This window comes from Oncorhynchus mykiss, chromosome 19 (assembly GCF_057628025.1).
Source record: "Oncorhynchus mykiss isolate SJ-2025 chromosome 19, ASM5762802v1, whole genome shotgun sequence".
Taxonomy (NCBI): domain Eukaryota; kingdom Metazoa; phylum Chordata; class Actinopteri; order Salmoniformes; family Salmonidae; genus Oncorhynchus; species Oncorhynchus mykiss.
The window spans coordinates 2036832-2057296 of NC_143040.1; the positions used below are offsets into that span (position 1 = coordinate 2036832).

Genomic DNA, 20465 nt, shown 5'->3' on the forward strand with positions numbered 1-20465 from the left:
CAATAATATTGAAATGGAAGGAGTATCAGACCACTGCAAATCTACCAAGACCTGGCCGTCCCTCTAAACTTTCAGCTCATACAAGGAGAAGACTGATCAGAGATGCAGCCAAGAGGCCCATGATCACTCTGGATGAACTGCAGAGATCTACAGCTGAGGTGGGAGACTCTGTCCATAGGACAACAATCAGTCGTATATTGCACAAATCTGGCCTTTATGGAAGAGTGGCAAGAAGAAAGCCATTTCTTAAAGATATCCATAAAAAGTGTTGTTTAAAGTTTGCCACAAGCCACCTGGGAGACACACCAAACATGTGGAAGAAGGTGCTCTGGTCAGATGAAACCAAAATTGAACTTTTTGGCAACAATGCAAAACGTTATGTTTGGCGTAAAAGCAACACAGCTCATCACCCTGAACACATCATCCCCACTGTCAAACATGGTGGTGGCAGCATCATGGTTTGGGCCTGCTTTTCTTCAGCAGGGACAGGGAAGATGGTTAAAATTCATGGGAAGATGGATGGAGCCAAATACAGGACCATTCTGGAAGAAAACCTGATGGAGTCTGCAAAAGACCTGAGACAGGGACGGAGATTTGTCTTCCAACAAGACAATGATCCAAAACATAAAGCAAAATCTACAATGGAATGGTTCAAAAATAAACATATCCAGGTGTTAGAATGGCCAAGTCAAAGTCCAGACCTGAATCCAATCGAGAATCTGTGGAAAGAACTGAAAACTGCTGTTCACAAATGCTCTCCATCCAACCTCACTGAGCTCGAGCTGTTTTGCAAGGAGGAATGGGAAAACATTTCAGTCTCTCGATGTGCAAAACTGATAGAGACAATACCCCAAGCGACTTACAGCTGTAATCGCAGCAAAAGGTGGAGCTACAAAGTATTAACTTAAGGGGGCTGAATAATTTTGCACGCCCAATTTTTCAGTTTTTGATTTGTTAAAAAAGTTTGAAATATCCAATAAATGTCGTTCCACTTCATGATTGTGTCCCACTTGTTGTTGATTCTTCACAAAAAAATACAGTTTTATATCTTTATGTTTGAAGCCTGAAATGTGGCAAAAGGTCACAAAGTTCAAGGGGGCCAAATACTTTCGCAAGGCACTGTAGGTAGGATAGAATACCTGTATGTCTCTAGTAATGAATTGTACTCTGTTCTGTATGCAGTAGGTAGGATAGAATACCTGTATGTCTCTAGTACTGAATTGTACTCCATTCTGTATGCAGTAGGTAGGATAGAATACCTGTATGTTTCCGTTTTGTATGCATTGGGTAGGATAGAATACCTGTATGTCTCTAGTAATGAATTGTACTCCGTTCTGTATGCAGTAGGTAGGATAGAATACCTGTATGTCTCTAGTAATGAATTGTACTCCGTTCTGTATGCAGTAGGTAGGATAGAATACCTGTATGTCTCTAGTAATGAATTGTACTCCGTTCTGTATGCATTAGGCAGGATAGAATACCTGTATGTCTCTAGTAATGAATAGTACTCCGTTCTGTATGCAGTAGGTAGGATACTAATGAACTGGGATAGTGCACCAGAACACAGCAATATGGTTTAAATGTTGACTGCTTTATTAGGGTTTTGTCAGTCAATAACCTGTTTCTCCTACAGTGTGGATCATGGTGGAGAGTGCAGGCTGAAATCAGGGCTGAGGAAATGTAAGTCTCTTCAATCCTAATTAACTGCATATTCAGAACTATAGTAACATAGTAACTAATCAATACTTGTTCTGTACCTACAAAACAACATTTTATGTGAAGATGTGGTTTGATTAAACTCTCCTTTCATCTACAGATGCCTGTCATCTCACCCTGGACCCAGATACAGCACACCCAAACCTGAGACTGTCTGAGGGGAACAGGAAGGTGACACGGGTGTTGAAGGAGCAGCATTATGAAGACCATCCAGACAGATTTGATTGTCATTGCCAAGTTGTATGCAGTGAAGTAATTTCTGGAGGTCGTTATTACTGGGAGGTGGAGAGGTATGGTGACATGGCTGACATTGGTGTGGTGTACAAAGGAATGAAGAGGAAGGGACGGGAGGATGACAGTTGGATTGGACTCAATAGGAAGTCCTGGTGTTTATACTGCTATGATAGTGCTTATGAATTTATCCATGCTGGAGTCAGCAGATCCATCTCTGGTCGTTATTCTCACAGAGTTGGAGTATATCTGGACTGGCCAGCTGGTACTTTGTCCTTCTATAGTGTGTCCTCCTCTGGTACACTGACACACCTTCACACAGAACACACCACATTCACTGAACCCCTCTATCCTGGATTTGGGGTTTACTCCTCCTCCTCAGTGACCCTGTGTCAGATAGATGACCAACACATTCAGAGGTGAGTCATAGCAATGTTTCATCATTTGTTTTCCCCTGGAATAATTTCTACAGTTAGATTAGTAGTAGTGGTGTTTTTTAATGTGTTCTCTTGGACCAACAGACAGTTAGATGTGGCACAAGCTCAGTGTTTTATGAGGGGGACGTATGTGTGTGGAGGTTGATACCTGGTGACTTCACATCTCTAGGGGGGTGTGTAACTCATGATACCTGGTGACTTCACATCTCTAGGGGGGTATGTAACTCATGATACCTGGTGACTTCACATCTCTAGCAGGGAATGTAACTCATGATACCTGGTGACTTCATCTCTAGGGGGTTATGTAACTCATGATACCTGGTGACTTCATCTCTAGGGGGGAATGTAACTCATGATACCTGGTGACTTCATCTCTAGGGGGGAATGTAACTCATGATACCTGGTGACTTCACATCTATAAGCAATGTCCACCTGAGGGATCCTGAGTGTCGCAGACCAGGGTTCGATCCCGGGCTGTATCGCAACCGGCCGTGAGGGCGGCGCACAATTGGCCTAGCGTTGTCCGGGTTAGGGGAGGGTCTGGGGTAGGGGAGGGTTTGGCTGGGGTAGGGGAGGGTCTGAGGTATGGGAGGGTTTGGCTGGTGTAGGGGAGGTTCTGGGGTAGGGGAGGATCTGGCTGGGGTAGGGAAGGTTCTGGGGTAGGGGAGGGTCTGGCTGGGGTAGGGGAGGCTCTGGGGTAGAGGAGGGTCTGGGGTAGGGGAGGGTCTGGGGTAGGGGAGGGTCTGGGGTAGGGGATGCTCTGGCTGGGGTAGGGGAGGGTCTGGGATAGGGGAGGTTCTGGTGTAGGGGAGGGTCTGGGGTAGGGGAGGTTCTGGGGTAGGGGAGGGTCTGGCTGGGATAGGGGAGGCTCTGGGGTAGGGGAGGGTCTGGGGTAGGGGATGCTCTGGCTGGGGTAGGGGAGGGTCTGGGGTAGGGGAGGTTCTGGGGTAGGGGAGGTTCTGGGGCAGGGGAGGTTCTGGGGTAGGGGAGGGTCTGGGGTGGGGGGGGGTCTGGGATATGGTAGGGTCTCAAGGGGAGGGTCTGGGGTAGGGGAGGGTCTGGGGTAGGGTTGGTTCTGGGGTAGGGGAGGTTTTGGGTTAGGGAAAGGTCTGGGGTAGGGGAGATTCTGGGGTAGGGGAGGTTCTGGGGTAGGGGAGGTTCTGGCTGTAGGCCGCCATTTTAAATAAGATATTTTTCTTATTGTTCTTATCTTATTGACTTGCCTAGTTAAATAATAAAATAATAATATAACTAAATATAATATATTTAGTTGAATCAGTCTATCCTTCTGCTTTACCAACACCAGAGACCATGGTGGAGAGAGTTGGACCAAGCCTGGACCTGAGAAAACCAGAGACCATGGTGGAGAGAGTTGGACCAAGCCTGGACCTGAGGACACCAGAGACCATGGTGGAGAGTGTTGTATCAAGTCTGGACCTGAGAACACCAGAGACCATGGTGGAGAGAGTTGGACCAAGCCTGGACCTGAGAACACCAGAGACCATGGTGGAGAGAGTTGGACCAAGCCTGGACCTGAGAACACCAGAGACCATCGTGGAGAGAGTTGGACCAAGCCTGGACCTGAGAACACCAGAGACCATGGTGCAGAGTTTTGGATCAAACCTGAACCTGAGGACACAAGAGACCATGGTGGAGAGAGTTGTATCAAGCCTGGACCCGAGGACACCAGAGACCATGGTGGAGAGTGTTGTATCAAGCCTGGACCTGAGAACACCAGAGACCATGGTGGAGAGTGTTGTATCAAGTCTGGACCTGATAAATGTGAGTAAACTAATTTAATTGTTTTAAAATCCAAATACGATGAAAGCAATCACTACAGTTGATTCCCAGGCAAGGAACACAATCATGGTTTATTTGGTCAAAACAAACTTAAAGGTATTGTCAGCGATATGACGTAGATGCACAAAGTAAACGGTATTGTGTGCCGATTTCCGCAACAACTAAGAGCGTTGTAACACGATGCTAAACTTCTTGGCTGACACTCTGTTAGAGAGTGAAGAGAACATCCTAGGATCTAGCAGAAATCAGACCCCAACATCTACAAAACACGGACCAGAACGATGTTGTTTCCTGCTTCCACAAACATTAATTAATATAACACTTATGTCAGATTATGGTATGCTAATGAGTGTACATTCTGAGACTGTTGCTTAGTTTTATTCATTTTATTACAAGTCTATTTAATAATTATTAATTCATTATTACATGAGATTGTCCATTTTAAATAACTACTTTTGACTTCAGGGATTCCTCAGACCTGTAAGACTTGTGAACATGTTGAGGTAAGTCATAATGTCAATTCTTACTTTTACATATCTGCAGGAGTCAGGCACAGTCTCAAAACCAGGTGTGTACTGACCAACCATTCATACTGGGATATAGACAGTCCTGTGTTCTGCTTTAGTAATATAAACACAGTCTCACAGCCAGGTGTGTACTGACCAATCATTCATACTGGTATATAGACAGTCCTGTGTTCTGCTTTAGTAATATTAACACAGTCTCAAAGCCAGGTGTGTACTGACCAACCATTCATGCTGGGATATAGACAGTCCTGTGTTCTGCTTGGAGGCATGCAGGATTTTAGCTGTTGTCATATTTTGTCATTAGACAGTTCAATTGATAAATCACCAGCATTCCATGTAACATTGATTAAATACATTAGTTATAGTGTCACGTATTATCAAGGTGGGTGGAATCAGGCGCAGAGAGCAGGTTTCAGTGATTCGACAGTTTATTCTCCGGCGCACAAAAAACACGGTCAACCCAACACACAGGGTGAATAATCCAAACACAGGATCAAAATAGACCGGAGAGTAAAACACAAGTACTACACCAAATGACATGAATACAAAACAATCCCGCAAGGGCGGGACAACCTACTACATATAAGGACGTTAATTAAACTAAAATACACACAGGTGAAACTAATAAGACAAAACCAACAGACAAACGAAAAAGGGATCGGTTAGTGGCTAGTAGGACGGTGACGACGACCGCCGAGCACCGCCCGAACAGGCAGGAGAGCCAACTTCGCCGGAAGTCATGACAGTAGCCCCCCCCCCCCCCCTGACGCGCCGCCACCGCAGCGCGCCGCCACCGTCCTCGAGGACGACCCGGAGGACGAGGTGCTGGGCAATCCGGGTGGAGGCGGTGGAAATCTCTCAGGAGAGAAGGGTCCAAAATGTCCCCCACCGGAACCCAGCATCTCTCCTCTGGACCGTACCCCTCCCAGTCCACGAGGTACTGTAGGACCCCACCCGGCGTCTCGAATCCAGAATGCCCCGAACTGTGTACGCCGGGGACCCCTCGATGTCCAGAGGGGCGGATACTGTAATACCTAGGAAGTTGTAACCTGTAACACACCTCGTTTATTCTCCTCAGGACTTTGAACGGCCCCACACACTGCGGCCCCAGCTTCCGACAGGGCAGGCGGAGGGGCAGGTTTCGGGTCGAGAGCCAGACCCTGTCCCCCGGTGCAAACACGGGGGCCTCACTGCGGTGCTGGTCAGCGCTCCTCTTCTGCCGTTCTCCCGCTAACCGTAGTGAGTCCTGAACGGCTTTCCAGGTGTCCTTGGAGCGCTGTACCCATTCCTCCACCGCAGGAGCCTCGGTCTGGCTCTGATGCCATGGGGCCAGGACCGGCTGGTAACCTAACACACACTCGAAAGGGGACAAGTTAGTTGAGGAGTGGCGTAGGGAGTTCTGAGCTTGTTCAGCCCAGGGAACATACCTTGCCCACTCACCAGGCCGGTCCCGGCAATAGGACCGCAGAAACCTGCCCACATCCTGGTTTACGCGCTCCACCTGCGCATTACTCTTGGGGTGAAAACCTGAGGTTAAGCTGACCGAGACCCCCAGTCTCTCCATAAACGCCCTCCATACTCTGGACGTGAATTGGGGACCCCGATCAGAAACGATGTCCTCAGGCACCCCATAGTGCCGGAAGACACGGGTAAACAAGGTCTCCGCAGTCTGCAGGGCCGTAGGGAGACCGGGCAACGGGATGAGACGACAGGACTTAGAAAACCGATCCACAACGACCAGGATCGTAGTACTTCCCTGGGACGGGGGAAGGTCGGTAAGAAAGTCCACCGATAAGTGTGTCCACGGCCGTTGTGGAACGGGGAGAGGTTGTAATTTCCCTCTAGGCAGGTGCCGAGGAGTCTTGCTCTGAGCACACACTGAGCAGGAGGAGACATAAAATCTCACGTCTTTAGCCAGCGTGGGCCACCAGTATCTCCCTCTCAGACTCCGCACTGTCCTCTCGATGCCAGGATGACCCGAGGAGGGGAGAGTATGAGCCCACCGGATCAGCTTGTCCCGGACCCCCCTCGGCACGTACTGAGTCCCCACTGGACAGTTAGGGGGGGCCGGCTCTGACCGTGAGGCCTCCTCTATCTCCGCGTCCACCTCCCATTCCACCGGTGCCACGAGACATGACGGTGAAAGGATGGGAGTTGGCTCAACGGACCGCTCCTCGGTATCATAGAGGCGGGACAGCGCGTCGGCTTTGGTGTTTTGGGAGCCTGGCCGGTATGAGAGGGTAAACCAGAACCTGGTAAAAAACATGGCCCATCTAGCCTGATGTGGATTTAGTCTCGTCGCTGCCCGGATATACTCGAGATTACGATGGTCAGTCCAGATGAGAAAAGGGTGTTTATTCCCCTCAAGCCAATGTCTCCACACCTTCAGAGCCTTGACTACAGCTAACAACTCCCGGTCCCCCACATCATAGTTTTGCTCCGCTGGGCTGAGCTTGCTCGAAAAGAAAGCACACGGGCGAAGCTTGGGTGGCACGCCCGAGCGTTGGGACAGCACGGCTCCGACCCCAGCCTCGGACGCATCCACCTCCACTATGAACGCTAAAGAGGGGTCCGGATGCGCCAACACGGGCGCATTGGTGAACAGCTCCTTCAAACAACTGAAGGCTCAGCCCGCCTCTGCTGACCAGCGCAAGCGCACCGGTCCTCCCTTCAGCAGTGAGGTGATGGGAGCAGCCACCTGACCAAAACCCCGGATAAACCTCCGGTAGTAATTCGCAAACCCTAAAAACCGCTGCACCTCTTTCACCGTGGTCGGAGTCGGCCAATTACGCACGGCTGTAACGCGGTCATCCTCCATCACCACCCCGGAGGTGGAAATACGATACCCCAGGAAGGAAACGGACTGTTTGAAAAACTCACATTTCTCCGCCTTGCAATACAGGTCATGCTCCAGCAGTCGCCCAAGTACCTTACGCACCAGAGACACATGCGCCGCGCGTGTGGCAGAATAGATCAAGATGTCATCGATGTACACTACCACTCCCTGCCCGAGCAGGTCTCGGAGAATCTCATCTACGAAGGATTGGAAGACGGCTGGAGCATTCTTCAACCCATATGGCATGACGCGGTACTCATAGTGACCAGATGTAGTACTAAATGCGGTTTTCCACTCATCTCCTCCCCGGATACGCAACAGATTATACGCGCTCCTCAGGTCCAGTTTTGTGAAGAAGCGCGCCCCGTGAAATGATTCCACCGCCGTAGCAATGAGAGGTAGTGGGTAACTAAACCCCACTGTGATGGAATTTAGGCCTCTATAATCAATGCACGGACGCAGACCTCCATCCTTCTTCTTCACAAAAAAGAAGCTTGAGGAGACGGGTGATGCGGAGAGCCGAATGTACCCCTGTCCCAGCGATTCAGCAACATATGTTTCCATCGCTACCATCTCCTCCTGGGACAATGGATACACGTGACTCCTAGGAAGTGCAGCGTTCTCCAGAAGGTTTATCACGCAGTCCTATCGACGATGAGGTGGTAATTGGGTCACCTTCTTTTTACTGAAGGCGATAGCCAAATCGGCATATTCAGAGGGAATGCGCACGGTGGAAACTTGGTCTGGACTCTCCACCGTAGTCGCACCAACGGCAACTCCTATACACCTACCTGAACACTCCTCTGACCACCCCTTAAAAGCCCCCTGTTGCCAGAGAATCACAGGGTTGTGTTGAGCTAACCAGGGAACCCCCAACACCACTGGAAACGCAGGTGAATCTATAAGGAACAGACTAATCTGCTCCTTATGATCCCCCTGCGTTACCATGTCCAGCGGCACCGTAGCCTCTCTAATTACTCCTGACCCTAATGGTCGGCTATCTAAGGCGTGCACGGGGAAAGGTAGGTCTAACGACACCAGGGGAATCCCTAGCCTTAACGCAAGCCCACGATCCATGAAATTCCCAGCTGCGCCTGAATCGACTAGCGCCTTATGCTGTAGAGAGGGAAAAAACCCAGGGAAAGAAGTCAACACATACACATGACCGACAGGAAGCTCTGGGTGAGTCTGGTGCTTACTCACCTGGGGTGATCGAGCAGTGCTCCGCCTGCCCTCCCGACTCCCAGACGAGTTCCTCCAGCACCGGTCGGACGTGTGCCCTCGTCGACCACAACTGGTGCAGGAGGACACTCCTCCTCCGGTCCCCCTCGAAGCCGCCCCTCCTAATTCCATAGGGATAGGGGCAGGAGGGCTGGGAAGTGGAAACGACAGGGCCTGATCCAAACGCCCGCGGGCAGCCAGCAGGTTGTCGAGACGGATAGCCAAGTCAATGAGTTCATCCAGTGTGAATGTGGTGTCCCGACATGCCAGCTCCCTGCGGACGTCCTCCCTGAGACTGCATCTGAAATGATCGATCAAGGCCCTGTCGTTCCATCCTGCTCCTGCGGCCAAGGTCCTGAACTCCAGAGCAAAGTCCTGTACGCTCCTCGTCTCCTGACGCAGGTGGAACAGCCGTTCACCCGCCGCCCGACCCTCTGGTGGATGGTCAAAAACAGCTCGGAATCGGCGGGTGAACTCTGGGTAATTATCCCTCACCGAGTCCGGACCATTCCACACTGCGTTGGCCCACTCGAGGGCTCTCCCAGTCAAGCAGGAGACGAGGGCGCTCACGCTCTCCTCTCCGGAGGGAGCAGGACGCACGGTAGCCAGGTATAGTTCCAGTTGAAGGAGGAAACCCTGGCACCCAGCCGCCGTTCCGTCATACTCCCGTGGGAGTGTCAGCCGAAGAGCCCCGGAGCGAGATGTGGTCGCAGGAACAGGAGGTGCTGGAGAAGGGGGTGCTAGAGATGAGGTGGGAAGGCCACTCCTCTCACATCGATCCATCCTCTCCATCATTTGGTCCATGGCAGAACCAATCCGGTGAAGCACGCTGGTGTGATGGAGGACCCTCTCTTCCATCGATGGGAGAGGAGACGCGGCTGCTCCTGCTGATTCCATGGTTGGTGCGGGATTCTGTCACGTTTTATCAAGGTGGGTGGAATCAGGCGCAGAGAGCAGGTTTCAGTGATTCGACAGTTCATTCTCCGGAGCGCAAAAAACATGGTCAACCCAACACACAGGGTGAATAATCCAAACACAGGATCAAAATAGACCGGAGAGTAAAACACAAATAACAGGAATAAAAAAACAATCCCGCACAAAACAAGGGCGGGACAACCTACTACATATAAGGACGTTAATTAAACTAAAATACACACAGGTGAAACTAATAAGACAAAACCAACAGACAAACGAAAAAGGGATCGGTTAGTGGCTAGTAGGACGGTGACGACGACCGCCGAGCACCGCCCGAACAGGCAGGAGAGCAAACTTCGCCGGAAGTCATGACAGTAGCCCCCCCCCCCCCCCCCGACGCGCCGCCACCGCAGCGCGCCGCCACCGTCCTCGAGGACGACCCGGAGGACGAGGTGCCGCCCTCCATACTCTGAACGTGAATTGGGGACCCCGAGCAGAAACGATGTCCTCAGGCACCCCATAGTGCCGGAAGACACGGGTAAACAAGGTCTCCGCAGTCTGCAGGGCCGTAGGGAGACCGGGCAACGGGATGAGACGACAGGACTTAGAAAACCGATCCACAACGACCAGGATCGTAGTACTTCCCTGGGACGGGGGAAGGTCGGTAAGAAAGTCCACCGATAAGTGTGTCCACGGCCGTTGTGGAACGGGGAGAGGTTGTAATTTCCCTCTAGGCAGGTGCCGAGGAGTCTTGCTCTGAGCACACACTGAGCAGGAGGAGACATAAAATCTCACGTCTTTAGCCAGCGTGGGCCACCAGTATCTCCCTCTCAGACTCCGCACTGTCCTCTCGATGCCAGGATGACCCGAGGAGGGGAGAGTATGAGCCCACCGGATCAGCTTGTCCCGGACCCCCCTCGGCACGTACTGAGTCCCCACTGGACAGTTAGGGGGGGCCGGCTCTGACCGTGAGGCCTCCTCTATCTCCGCGTCCACCTCCCATACCACCGGTGCCACGAGACATGACGGTGAAATGATGGGAGTTGGCTCAACGAACCGCTCCTCGGTATCATAGAGGCGGGACAGCGCGTCGGCTTTGGTGTTTTGGGAGCCTGGCCGGTATGAGAGGGTAAACCGGAACCTGGTAAAAAACATGGCCCATCTAGCCTGATGTGGATTTAGTCTCGTCGCTGCCCGGATATACTCGAGATTACGATGGTCAGTCCAGATGAGAAAAGGGTGTTTAGCCCCCTCAAGCCAATGTCTCCACACCTTCAGAGCCTTGACTACAGCTAACAACTCCCGGTCCCCCACATCATAGTTTTGCTCCGCTGGGCTGAGCTTGCTCGAAAAGAAAGCACACGGGCGAAGCTTGGGTGGCACGCCCGAGCGTTGGGACAGCACGGCTCCGACCCCAGCCTCGGACGCATCCACCTCCACTATGACGACCGCCGAGCACCGCCCGAACAGGCAGGGGAGCAGACTTCGGCGGAAGTCGTGACATATAGATTAGATGAGTTACTTTCGTTAATGGGCCAGTTTCCCAGACACAGATTAAGTCTAGTCCTGGACCTTAAAGAACTTTCTATTGAAACTTCCATTGGGCATGCTTTTTTTTTTATTTATTTTTTTTATTTTACCTTTATTTAACCAGGCAAGTCAGTTAAGAACAAATTCTTATTTTCAATGACGGTCCAGCACTAGACTCAATCTGTGAGGCAGGAAACAGGCCCCATATGTATTACTGACATGCTTGTCCTTGTTCAGGACTTCACACACTGGCTTGAGATTGAACCCTTGACTTCCACTGTCCAGGGAGTGACAATGTTCAGGTAAAATAACTACTTTTAACATTTCATTCCACTTGCTAGTGTATTTCCCCATTACCTTTGGGAATAGTCTTCTAATCCAACCTCTCCATTTGACCATTGACCCTCTCTACCATATCTTGTTGTTGCTCTCAGACACAGGACACCCAAAGGGAGTTATGAGTGCACAGTGTCTGGGCTCCGCTGGCTGTGTGAGAGAGATGTCATTCTGAAGTATCACTTCAGGAACTGGGAACCCTACAGTCAACTTCTGAAAGACATGCAGTACACACAAGGTGGTCCATTGCTGGACATCACTATGGAGTTAGGTGAACTGGAGGAAGTTCATCTGCCACACTTTGTCTGTTTAGGTAAAACCATATAGAAATAGTTTTCAGAAAGACATTTCCATGTAACTGAGTTTCACTTCCTAAATTAATGAATGAACTATTCTGGGAGTTTGAGTTTACTGTGATCTGGTACTGCATATTCTTTGTGTTTTAGTTGGATGAATAATACAATATTTGTCTTTCTGTCTCCTTTGTATTGTGTTGTTCAGGGACCAACCCTTCCCTGAGGAATGAGATGAAGATTCTTCATGTAGAGGAACATGGAGTGTCTTTAGAGGAAGTGCATGAGGTCACCAGATTCCATGCTAAGATTCTCCATCCAAAGTTCTCAGCTATCTCTGTTATACTGAGATTACTGTCTTGGAACGTAGATGTCCACTGTGAGCTGATGCTCTATCTGACAGTGATAAAGGAAAAACTAATTCAACGCCTATACCTGTTTCCCAGTAACCCCGGCCAGATACAGGTGAGGTACCATTATTATAGAGATGACCTTAAACTGTACCACTGGTTAGTTATGTTGACACTCATTAAATGAAGATAAGTGTGTTGCTAGTTTTCTGAATAATGTTTGAATTAGACTATACATTGACTGGCTGTGTATTCCGTGCCTCGTTTCGCAGGCTGTGGAACAACAGGAAATAAAGTTTCAAGGGTCTAAAAGGATTCCCATCACAAGACCAGAGCGGTCCTTCAAACTGAATAGTTACTTCAGACTGAACATTCCCTGTTCAACCTCCATCACTCCACCGGTACAGTTTTAGTAGACTAAGAACATGAATCTGACATTTAAGTCACATATATCTCTCTCTCTCTGTCTCTGTTCATGCTGGCAGTGTTTGGTGCATGCTGGGTATTGTATGAGCGAGTGTGAGTGTTGCCTGGAGTTAGATCGCCTGTGGTTACTTTTCTGGGTGGTTTCCTTTTTGCCACTGATTCAGGTTTTTTTCAGTGGTAGAATTAGATATATTGTATTTCTTGTTGAATTGTTTTGGTTGGGATGGCGACCCACATGGGGATGTCACTGGAAATGGGGATGGCAGTGGAGGAGATGCCCGGTACTAGTGATGTGGTACAGGAGGGGGTTCAGGTGGGGCTAGTCTCCCAGGTAGTGGAGGAGATGCCCGGTACTAGTGATGTGGTACAGGAGGGGGTTCAGGTGGGGCTAGTCTCCCAGGTAGTGGAGGAGATGCCCGGTACTAGTGATGTGATACAGGAGGGGGTTCAGGTGGGGCTAGTCTCCCAGGTAGTGGAGGAGATGCCCGGTACTAGTGATGTGGTACAGGAGGGGGTTCAGGTGGGGCTAGTCTCCCAGGTAGTGGAGAAGATGGTACTAGTGATGTGGTACAGGAGGGGGTTCAGGTGGAGCTAGTCTCCCAGGTAGTGGAGGAGATGCCCGGTACTAGTGATGTGGTACAGGAGGGGGTTCAGGTGGAGCTAGTCTCCCAGGTAGTGGAGGAGATGCCCGGTACTAGTGATGTGGTACAGGAGGGGGTTCAGGTGGGGCTAGTCTCCCAGGTAGTGGAGGAGATGCCCGGTACTAGTGATGTGGTACAGGAGGGGGTTCAGGTGGAGCTAGTCTCCCAGGTAGTGGAGGAGATGCCCGGTACTAGTGATGTGGTACAGGAGGGGGTTCAGGTGGAGCTAGTCTCCCAGGTAGTGGAGATGCCCAGTACGGGTGATGTGGTACAGGAGGGGAGTGTTGAGAGGGATGTGGCAGAGGGGAGTCACGTGTCTGTGACCTCAGTTGAGGAGGATCAGGATAAGGATATGAACATTTCTGATATGATAGCAGCTGGCGATGACTCAATGGACAATCTAGGTAAATGCGTTTCTGGACCAGACTTTGGGGAAATCTGTTAAATTGGCTTGGGTATTAGAGGTAATAAAACAGAAATGGCTTCATTTAGTTTTTCAACAGGAGATACATGATGAGGCCAATGAGGTGGACTTGGGAATATGGTGGGAGGGGCAGCTTTTACACATGTTTTGCTGTTTGGGGTTTTAGGCTGGGTTTCTGTTCAGCACTTTGGGATACCAGCTGATGTACGAAGGGCTTTATAAATACATTTTATTTGATATACTCAGTCATGGTACTACTTTCATCCTGGGACGGCAATTTTGTTTTCTTCAGGCTTAAGGGTGACTGGTATCTAGAGATTGTCAAGGGTTAGGTTTTAGTGGTCAATGTTTTTTTTGTAATGTTTCTGCTCCTGATGAGGGTACAGAGTCCATTGCTGTATTTGATCAAGTAATGGAAACCTTAAGACAGCGTGGCTTCTTGTCTGTCTGGTCTACTAACTGAGTTTGAGCTTTCTGATGTGTGGAGTGTAAAGAATGCAAAAGTTAGTCAGTAAACATGGTTAAAAATTAATGAAGGTGGTGTCGGTGCAGCAGGGTTAGACAGGTTGTATTATCTGAGCTCTACTGTAGTATTTAATGAAGGTGGTGTCGGTGCAGCAAGGTTAGACAGGTTGTATGTATCTGAGCTCTACTGTAGTAGTTAATGAAGGTGGTGTCGGTGCAGCAAGGTTAGACAGGTTGTATGTATCTGAGCTCTACTGTAGTAGTTAATGAAGGTGGTGTCGGTGCAGCAAGGTTAGACAGGTTGTATTATCTGAGCTCTACTGTAGTATTTAATGAAGGTGGTGTCGGTGCAGCAAGGTTAGACAGGTTGTATTATCTGAGCTCTAGTGTAGTATTTAATGAAGGTGGTGTCGGTGCAGCAAGGTTAGACAGGTTGTATGTATCTGAGCTCTACTGTAGTAGTTAATGAAGGTGGTGTCGGTGCAGCAAGGTTAGACAGGTTGTATGTATCTGAGCTCTACTGTAGTAGTTAATGAAGGTGGTGTCGGTGCAGCAAGGTCAGACAGGTTGTATGTATTTGATCACTACTGTAGTAGTTAATGAAGGTGGTGTCGGTGCAGCAAGGTTAGACAGGTTGTATGTATCTGAGCTCTACTGTAGTAGTTAATGAAGGTGGTGTCGGTGCAGCAAGGTCAGACAGGTTGTATGTATTTGATCACTACTGTAGTAGTTAATGAAGGTGGTGTCGGTGCAACAAGGTTAGACAGGTTGTATGTATCTGATCACTACTGTAGTAGTTAATGAAGGTGGTGTCGGTGCAGCAAGGTTAGACAGGTTGTATGTATCTGAGCTCTACTGTAGTAGTTAATGAAGGTGGTGTCGGTGCAGCAAGGTTAGACAGGTTGTATTATCTGAGCTCTACTGTAGTAGTTAATGAAGGTGGTGTCGGTGCAGCAAGGTTAGACAGGTTGTATGTATCTGATAACTACTGTAGTAGTTAATGAAGGTGGTGTCGGTGCAGCAAGGTTAGACAGGTTGTATTATCTGAGCTCTACTGTAGTATTTAATGAAGGTGGTGTCGGTGCAGCAAGGTTAGACAGGTTGTATTATCTGAGCTCTACTGTAGTAGTTAATGAAGGTGGTGTCGGTGCAGCAAGGTTAGACAGGTTGTATGTATCTGAGCTCTACTGTAGTAGTTAATGAAGGTGGTGTCGGTGCAGCAAGGTCAGACAGGTTGTATGTATTTGATCACTACTGTAGTAGTTAATGAAGGTGGTGTCGGTGCAGCAAGGTTAGGCAGGTTGTATGTATCTGAGCTCTACTGTAGTAGTTAATGAAGGTGGTGTCGGTGCAGCAAGGTCAGACAGGTTGTATGTATTTGATCACTACTGTAGTAGTTAATGAAGGTGGTGTCGGTGCAGCAAGGTTAGACAGGTTGTATGTATCTGATCACTACTGTAGTAGTTAATGAAGGTGGTGTCGGTGCAGCAAGGTTAGACAGGTTGTATGTATCTGAGCTCTACTGTAGTAGTTAATGAAGGTGGTGTCGGTGCAGCAAGGTTAGACAGGTTGTATTATCTGAGCTCTACTGTAGTAGTTAATGAAGGTGGTGTCGGTGCAGCAAGGTTAGACAGGTTGTATGTATCTGATAACTACTGTAGTAGTTAATGAAGGTGGTGTCGGTGCAGCAAGGTTAGACAGGTTGTATTATCTGAGCTCTACTGTAGTATTTAATGAAGGTGGTGTCGGTGCAGCAAGGTTAGACAGGTTGTATTATCTGAGCTCTACTGTAGTAGTTAATGAAGGTGGTGTCAGTGCAGCAAGGTTAGACAGGTTGTATGTATCTGAGCTCTACTATAGTATTTAATGAAGGTGGTGTTGGTGCAGCAAGGTTAGACAGGTTGTATTATCTGAGCTCTACTGTAGTATTTAATGAAGGTGGTGTCGGTGCAGCAAGGTTAGACAGGTTGTATGTATCTGAGCTCTACTATAGTATTTAATGAAGGTGGTGTCGCTGCAGCAAGGTTAGACAGGTTGTATTATCTGAGCTCTACTGTAGTATTTAATGAAGGTGGTGTCGGTGCAGCAAGGTTAGACAGGTTGTATTATCTGAGCTCTACTGTAGTATTTAATGAAGGTGGTGTCGGTGCAGCAAGGTTAAACAGGTTGTATGTATCTGATCACTACTGCAGTAGGGTTGTAAGGTGACATTACTCCTGAGGGTTTTTCTGATCACCATATTGTTACTGTTGATATTCACTTGTCATGTCCATGAAGGTTCACCTTATTGGTATTTCAACATGAAGATATTACATGACGCAATGTTTTGGGAAAGGTTTTTGGTGTTTTGGGAAAAATTGAGGGTTATTAATTTGAATTTTGAATCCTTGAGACAATGGTGGGTGGTTGGGAAGGCCCAAATACGTGTGTCTTGTCAACAGTATACTGCTCCGTCTAGTATTGAGTTAAAGAGACTATCAGGGCCCTTAAACAGGACATCACATCTATTGAATTGAAGTTGCTCACTCAGATGGACCCCGGAGCCCCTGGCATCAATGTTTTACAATCTGAGTTCTATAAGCACTGGGGTGCTACCCCAGCTGTCTATTGGGGGGGATTTTTATGAAGTGGTGTGTGAATCTTGTCATGAGTATTCTCTTCCTGTATCCTGTCAACGTGTTGTGCTTTCATTGTTGCAAAAGGGGGGGATTTGGCCCTTTTAAAAAAAACTGCCAACTTGTTGCATTGCTGTGTGCAGAATTTTAAATGATATCTACGTGTCTCTCAAACAGGTATATAGAATGAAGAAGGCTTTTGATCGTGTGGACCACCATGTTTAAAACAATGAAAGCCTTTGGGTTTGGGGATGTTTTTTTTGTCTTGGATGAGTTTACTGTCTGCTGGGGCCTCGTGTATGGGGAGGGTGGGTTGAGCTGCCCCATCCCCATCCAAAGGGGCATCAGGCAGGGATGCCCAATTTCAGGACTGATATATTGTCTAAAGTTAAACTGTTACATTGGTGCCGTGACCCGGATCACTGGTTGCTGCGGAAAAGGAGGAGGTCAAAAGGGAGGTGAGTGTAACTGGTGTGAAATGGCTAGCTAGTTAGCGGTGGTGCGCGCTAATAGCATTTCAATCAGTGACGTCACTTGCTCTAAGACCTTGAAGTAGTGGTTCCCCTTGCTCTGCAAGGGCCACGGCTTTTGTGGGGCGATGGGTAACGATGCCAAGAGGGTGACTGTTGACGTGTGCAGAGCGTCCCTGGTTCGCGCCCAGGTTGGGGCGAGGGGATGGGTGTAAAGTCTAAACTGTTACACAAGGCCTGGTGGACATCTCTTCTTGGATCATGGCTTTCTGGCTTCATGCAGCCCAGAGACTGTTGTACTGTGACGGTTCTAGCTGGGTGGATACAGCCGACACATTGATGAGGAGAGCAGGCTGTTTGGCTTAGACAAGCAACTTTTCCTCTTAAAGCTGGAGGGGGGTGATTTGTCTGGCCTGACTCCATTCTATGAGTCTGTTATGCAGGCTTGGAGAGTTTCCTCTTAAAGCTGGAGGGGGGGTGATTTGTCTGGTCTGACTCCATTCTATAAGTCTGTTATACAGGCTTGGAGAGTTTTCACCATGTTGGGGAGGGGTGTCCATTCTGTGCTGAGTCTGAAACTCTGACACATCTGTTCTTACAGTGTCCCAGGTTGGTCGAGATGATTGACCTGATCACTGGTTGGTTCTCAGCTCTGGGAGAGGTTTTCTCTTCCCAAATGTTTATATTTGGGACAAAGTACAGGTTTAGTAGAAGGGGTGTTGTTCTCTTACTTAACTTTGTGTCAGGGGCAGCTAAATTATCAATTTGATAGACATGAAAGAACAGTATTCGGGAACAGGGGACTGTGGACGTGCTGGAGGGGATGTTGGCAGCCAGATTGAGGGTTGAGTTTGCCTGTTACAAAATGGTTAACATTGATCTGTTTGAGTATGTGGGTTATTCAGAGGCTGTTATATTTAGTTACTGTGGCGGAAGATTTGGAGTTGTGTTTTTAATTAATGTTTAACCATGTTTTTGTTTAACCTCTCCTCTCTCTCTTGCTCTCTCTCCCCCTCCCTCGCTCTCTCTCCCCCTCCCTCCCCCCAGAGGATTCATCTCATACATAGAGACACCACACCAAGCTTTTTCAAGGTGGATATGGAAATTACAGGGATTGAGATGGAGTTAATCGGTGATGATGAGAGGATAGTATGGAAAGAAACTCTACAAAAATGTAGGAGAATATGTCAATCATAACTTTTTCTGACAGATGCTATGTAGAGTGATATAACCAATTTATGTTTCTTTCAGATGAATTCATCACTGAAACCCATTCAACTAGTAAGTAAACATGAGAGATACAAACCAATGACTTGAGGGTCAGTCAACATGGTTTACTGTAGGACCCGGACTAGTCCTGATTATAAAAGACTGTCTTCAAGAACAATGACATCTCTTCCAGGACTTGATGTAGATTAGCCTGTTTCTGAATGCCCCAATGACATCTCCTCCAGGACTTGATGTAGATTAGCCTGGTTCTGAATGTCCCAATGACATCTCCTCCAGGACGTGATGTAGATTAGCCTGGTTCTGAATGCCCCAATGACATCTCCTCCAGGACTTGATGGAGATTAGCCTGGTTCTGAATGCCCCAATGACATCTCCTCCAGGACTTGATGTAGATTAGCCTGGTTCTGAATGCCCCAATGACATCTCCTCCAGGACTTGATGTAGATCAGCCTGGTTCTGAATGCCCCAATGACATCTCCTCCAGGACTTGATGTAGATTAGCCTGGTTCTGAATGCCCCAGTCTGGTTTTCTATGTCTGTGAAACCGCCCCTAAATGTGAATTTGTGATATGTTCAGGTCGTTATTGTAAAACAGAATGTTTTCTCAATACTTTTATTTTAGGATTCTGCTTCTAAATGACTGAAATGTAAATGTACAAATGTAATTATTTTGTAACCTGACTCTCTCAGGTGCTGTGTTGGGGGCAGGAGGTCCGGCTGAGAACAGTCTGACTGGTTCTGCAGTGCAGCAGCTGCGTTCTGTACGGACAGAGTTTGTGAAACGAGTATCAGGACCTGTCCTGGATGGTCTGCTGGACAGACTCCTGCAACACACAGTCATCAACCAGGAGGAAATGGAGTCAGTGAAGGTGATAGCTGAGAGGGCAGAGAAGGCACGTGACATCATCGACATGGTGTTGAGAAAAGGAACTGAGTCAAGTTACAGGATGATCAACTTATTTGGGGAACTGGACCCTTGTCTTTGTTCACAGCTTCAGATCAACAGTGTTGGGCTTCCAACCTAATGGTAGAATGGATAGTAACAGTGTTGGGGTAACAACCTAATGGTAGAATAGATAGTAACAGTGTTGGGGTACCAACCTAATGGTAGAATGGATAGTAACAGTGTTGGGGTACCAACCTAATGGTAGAATGGATAGTAACAGTGTTGGGGTACCAACCTAATGGTAGAATGGATAGTAACAGTGTTGGGGTACCAACCTAATGGTAGAATGGTTAGTAACAGTGTTGGGGTACCAACCTAATGGTAGAATGGATAGTAACAGTGTTGGGGTACCAACCTAATGGTAGAATGGATAGTAACAGTGTTGGGGTACCAACCTAATGGTAGAATGGATAGTAACAGTGTTGGGGTATCAACCTAATGGTAGAATGGATAGTAACAGTGTTGGGGTATCAACCTAATGGTAGAATGGGTAGTAACAGTGTTGGGGTAAAAACCTAATGGACAGTAACAGTGTTGGGGTATCAACCTAATGGTAGAATGGGTAGTAACAGTGTTGGGGTACCAACCTAATGGACAGTAACAGTGTTGGGGTACCAACCTAATGGTAGAATGGACAGTAACAGTGTTGGGGTACCAACCTAATGGACAGTAACAGTGTTGGGGTACCAACCTAATGGTAGAATGGACAGTAACAGTGTTGGGGTTAAGTGTTGTAGTAACAGTGTTGATCCTGATCCTAGACCAATTAAATATAGTTTTTGGTTCCTACAATGGTTCCATAGTGCTCTATTCACTATGTAGTGCACTAGTATCGACCAGGGCCCTATTCCCTATGTAGTGCACTACTTTAGACCAGGGCCCATAGGGCTCTATATAGGGAATAGGACTCTGGTCTATAGTAGTGCACTATATAGGGAATAGGGTCCCATTTAGGACTATCATTTAACTTGGTGAGTATTCCACCACACTTCTGTCTGTTCACCATTGGTTGGCTGGGAAGCCTGTAAACATTCATCTAATACACACACATTAAGA

General features: G+C 48.2%; 1 protein-coding gene across 1 annotated transcript; it reads left to right on the top strand.

Moving 5' to 3' along the window:
* Positions 1–1580: 1580 nt before the first annotated feature.
* Positions 1581–20201, top strand: LOC118936495 (NACHT, LRR and PYD domains-containing protein 1 homolog). The gene is made up of 11 exons (XM_090209859.1): positions 1581–1680; positions 1817–2366; positions 3979–4166; positions 4650–4687; positions 11451–11515; positions 11648–11862; positions 12051–12307; positions 12465–12593; positions 18281–18407; positions 18485–18514; positions 19154–20201. Exons 1-11 carry the CDS (start codon positions 1581–1583, stop codon positions 19486–19488), a joined length of 2034 nt encoding a protein of 677 aa, XP_090065985.1. The 3' UTR covers positions 19489–20201.
* The last annotated feature ends 264 nt before the right edge of the window (positions 20202–20465 follow it).

What these genes read in the sequence shown, in the direction of transcription:
- LOC118936495 (XM_090209859.1), top strand. Translation starts at nt 1,581, where the DNA reads ATGTTGACTGCTTTATTAGGGTTTTGTCAGTCAATAACCTGTTTCTCC. An exon ending in AGACTTGTGAACATGTTGAG is followed by an intron (nt 4,688 to 11,450) that starts GTAAGTCATAAT and finishes GTCCTTGTTCAG; the next exon opens with GACTTCACACACTGGCTTGA. An exon ending in GTAACCCCGGCCAGATACAG is followed by an intron (nt 12,308 to 12,464) that starts GTGAGGTACCAT and finishes CTCGTTTCGCAG; the next exon opens with GCTGTGGAACAACAGGAAAT.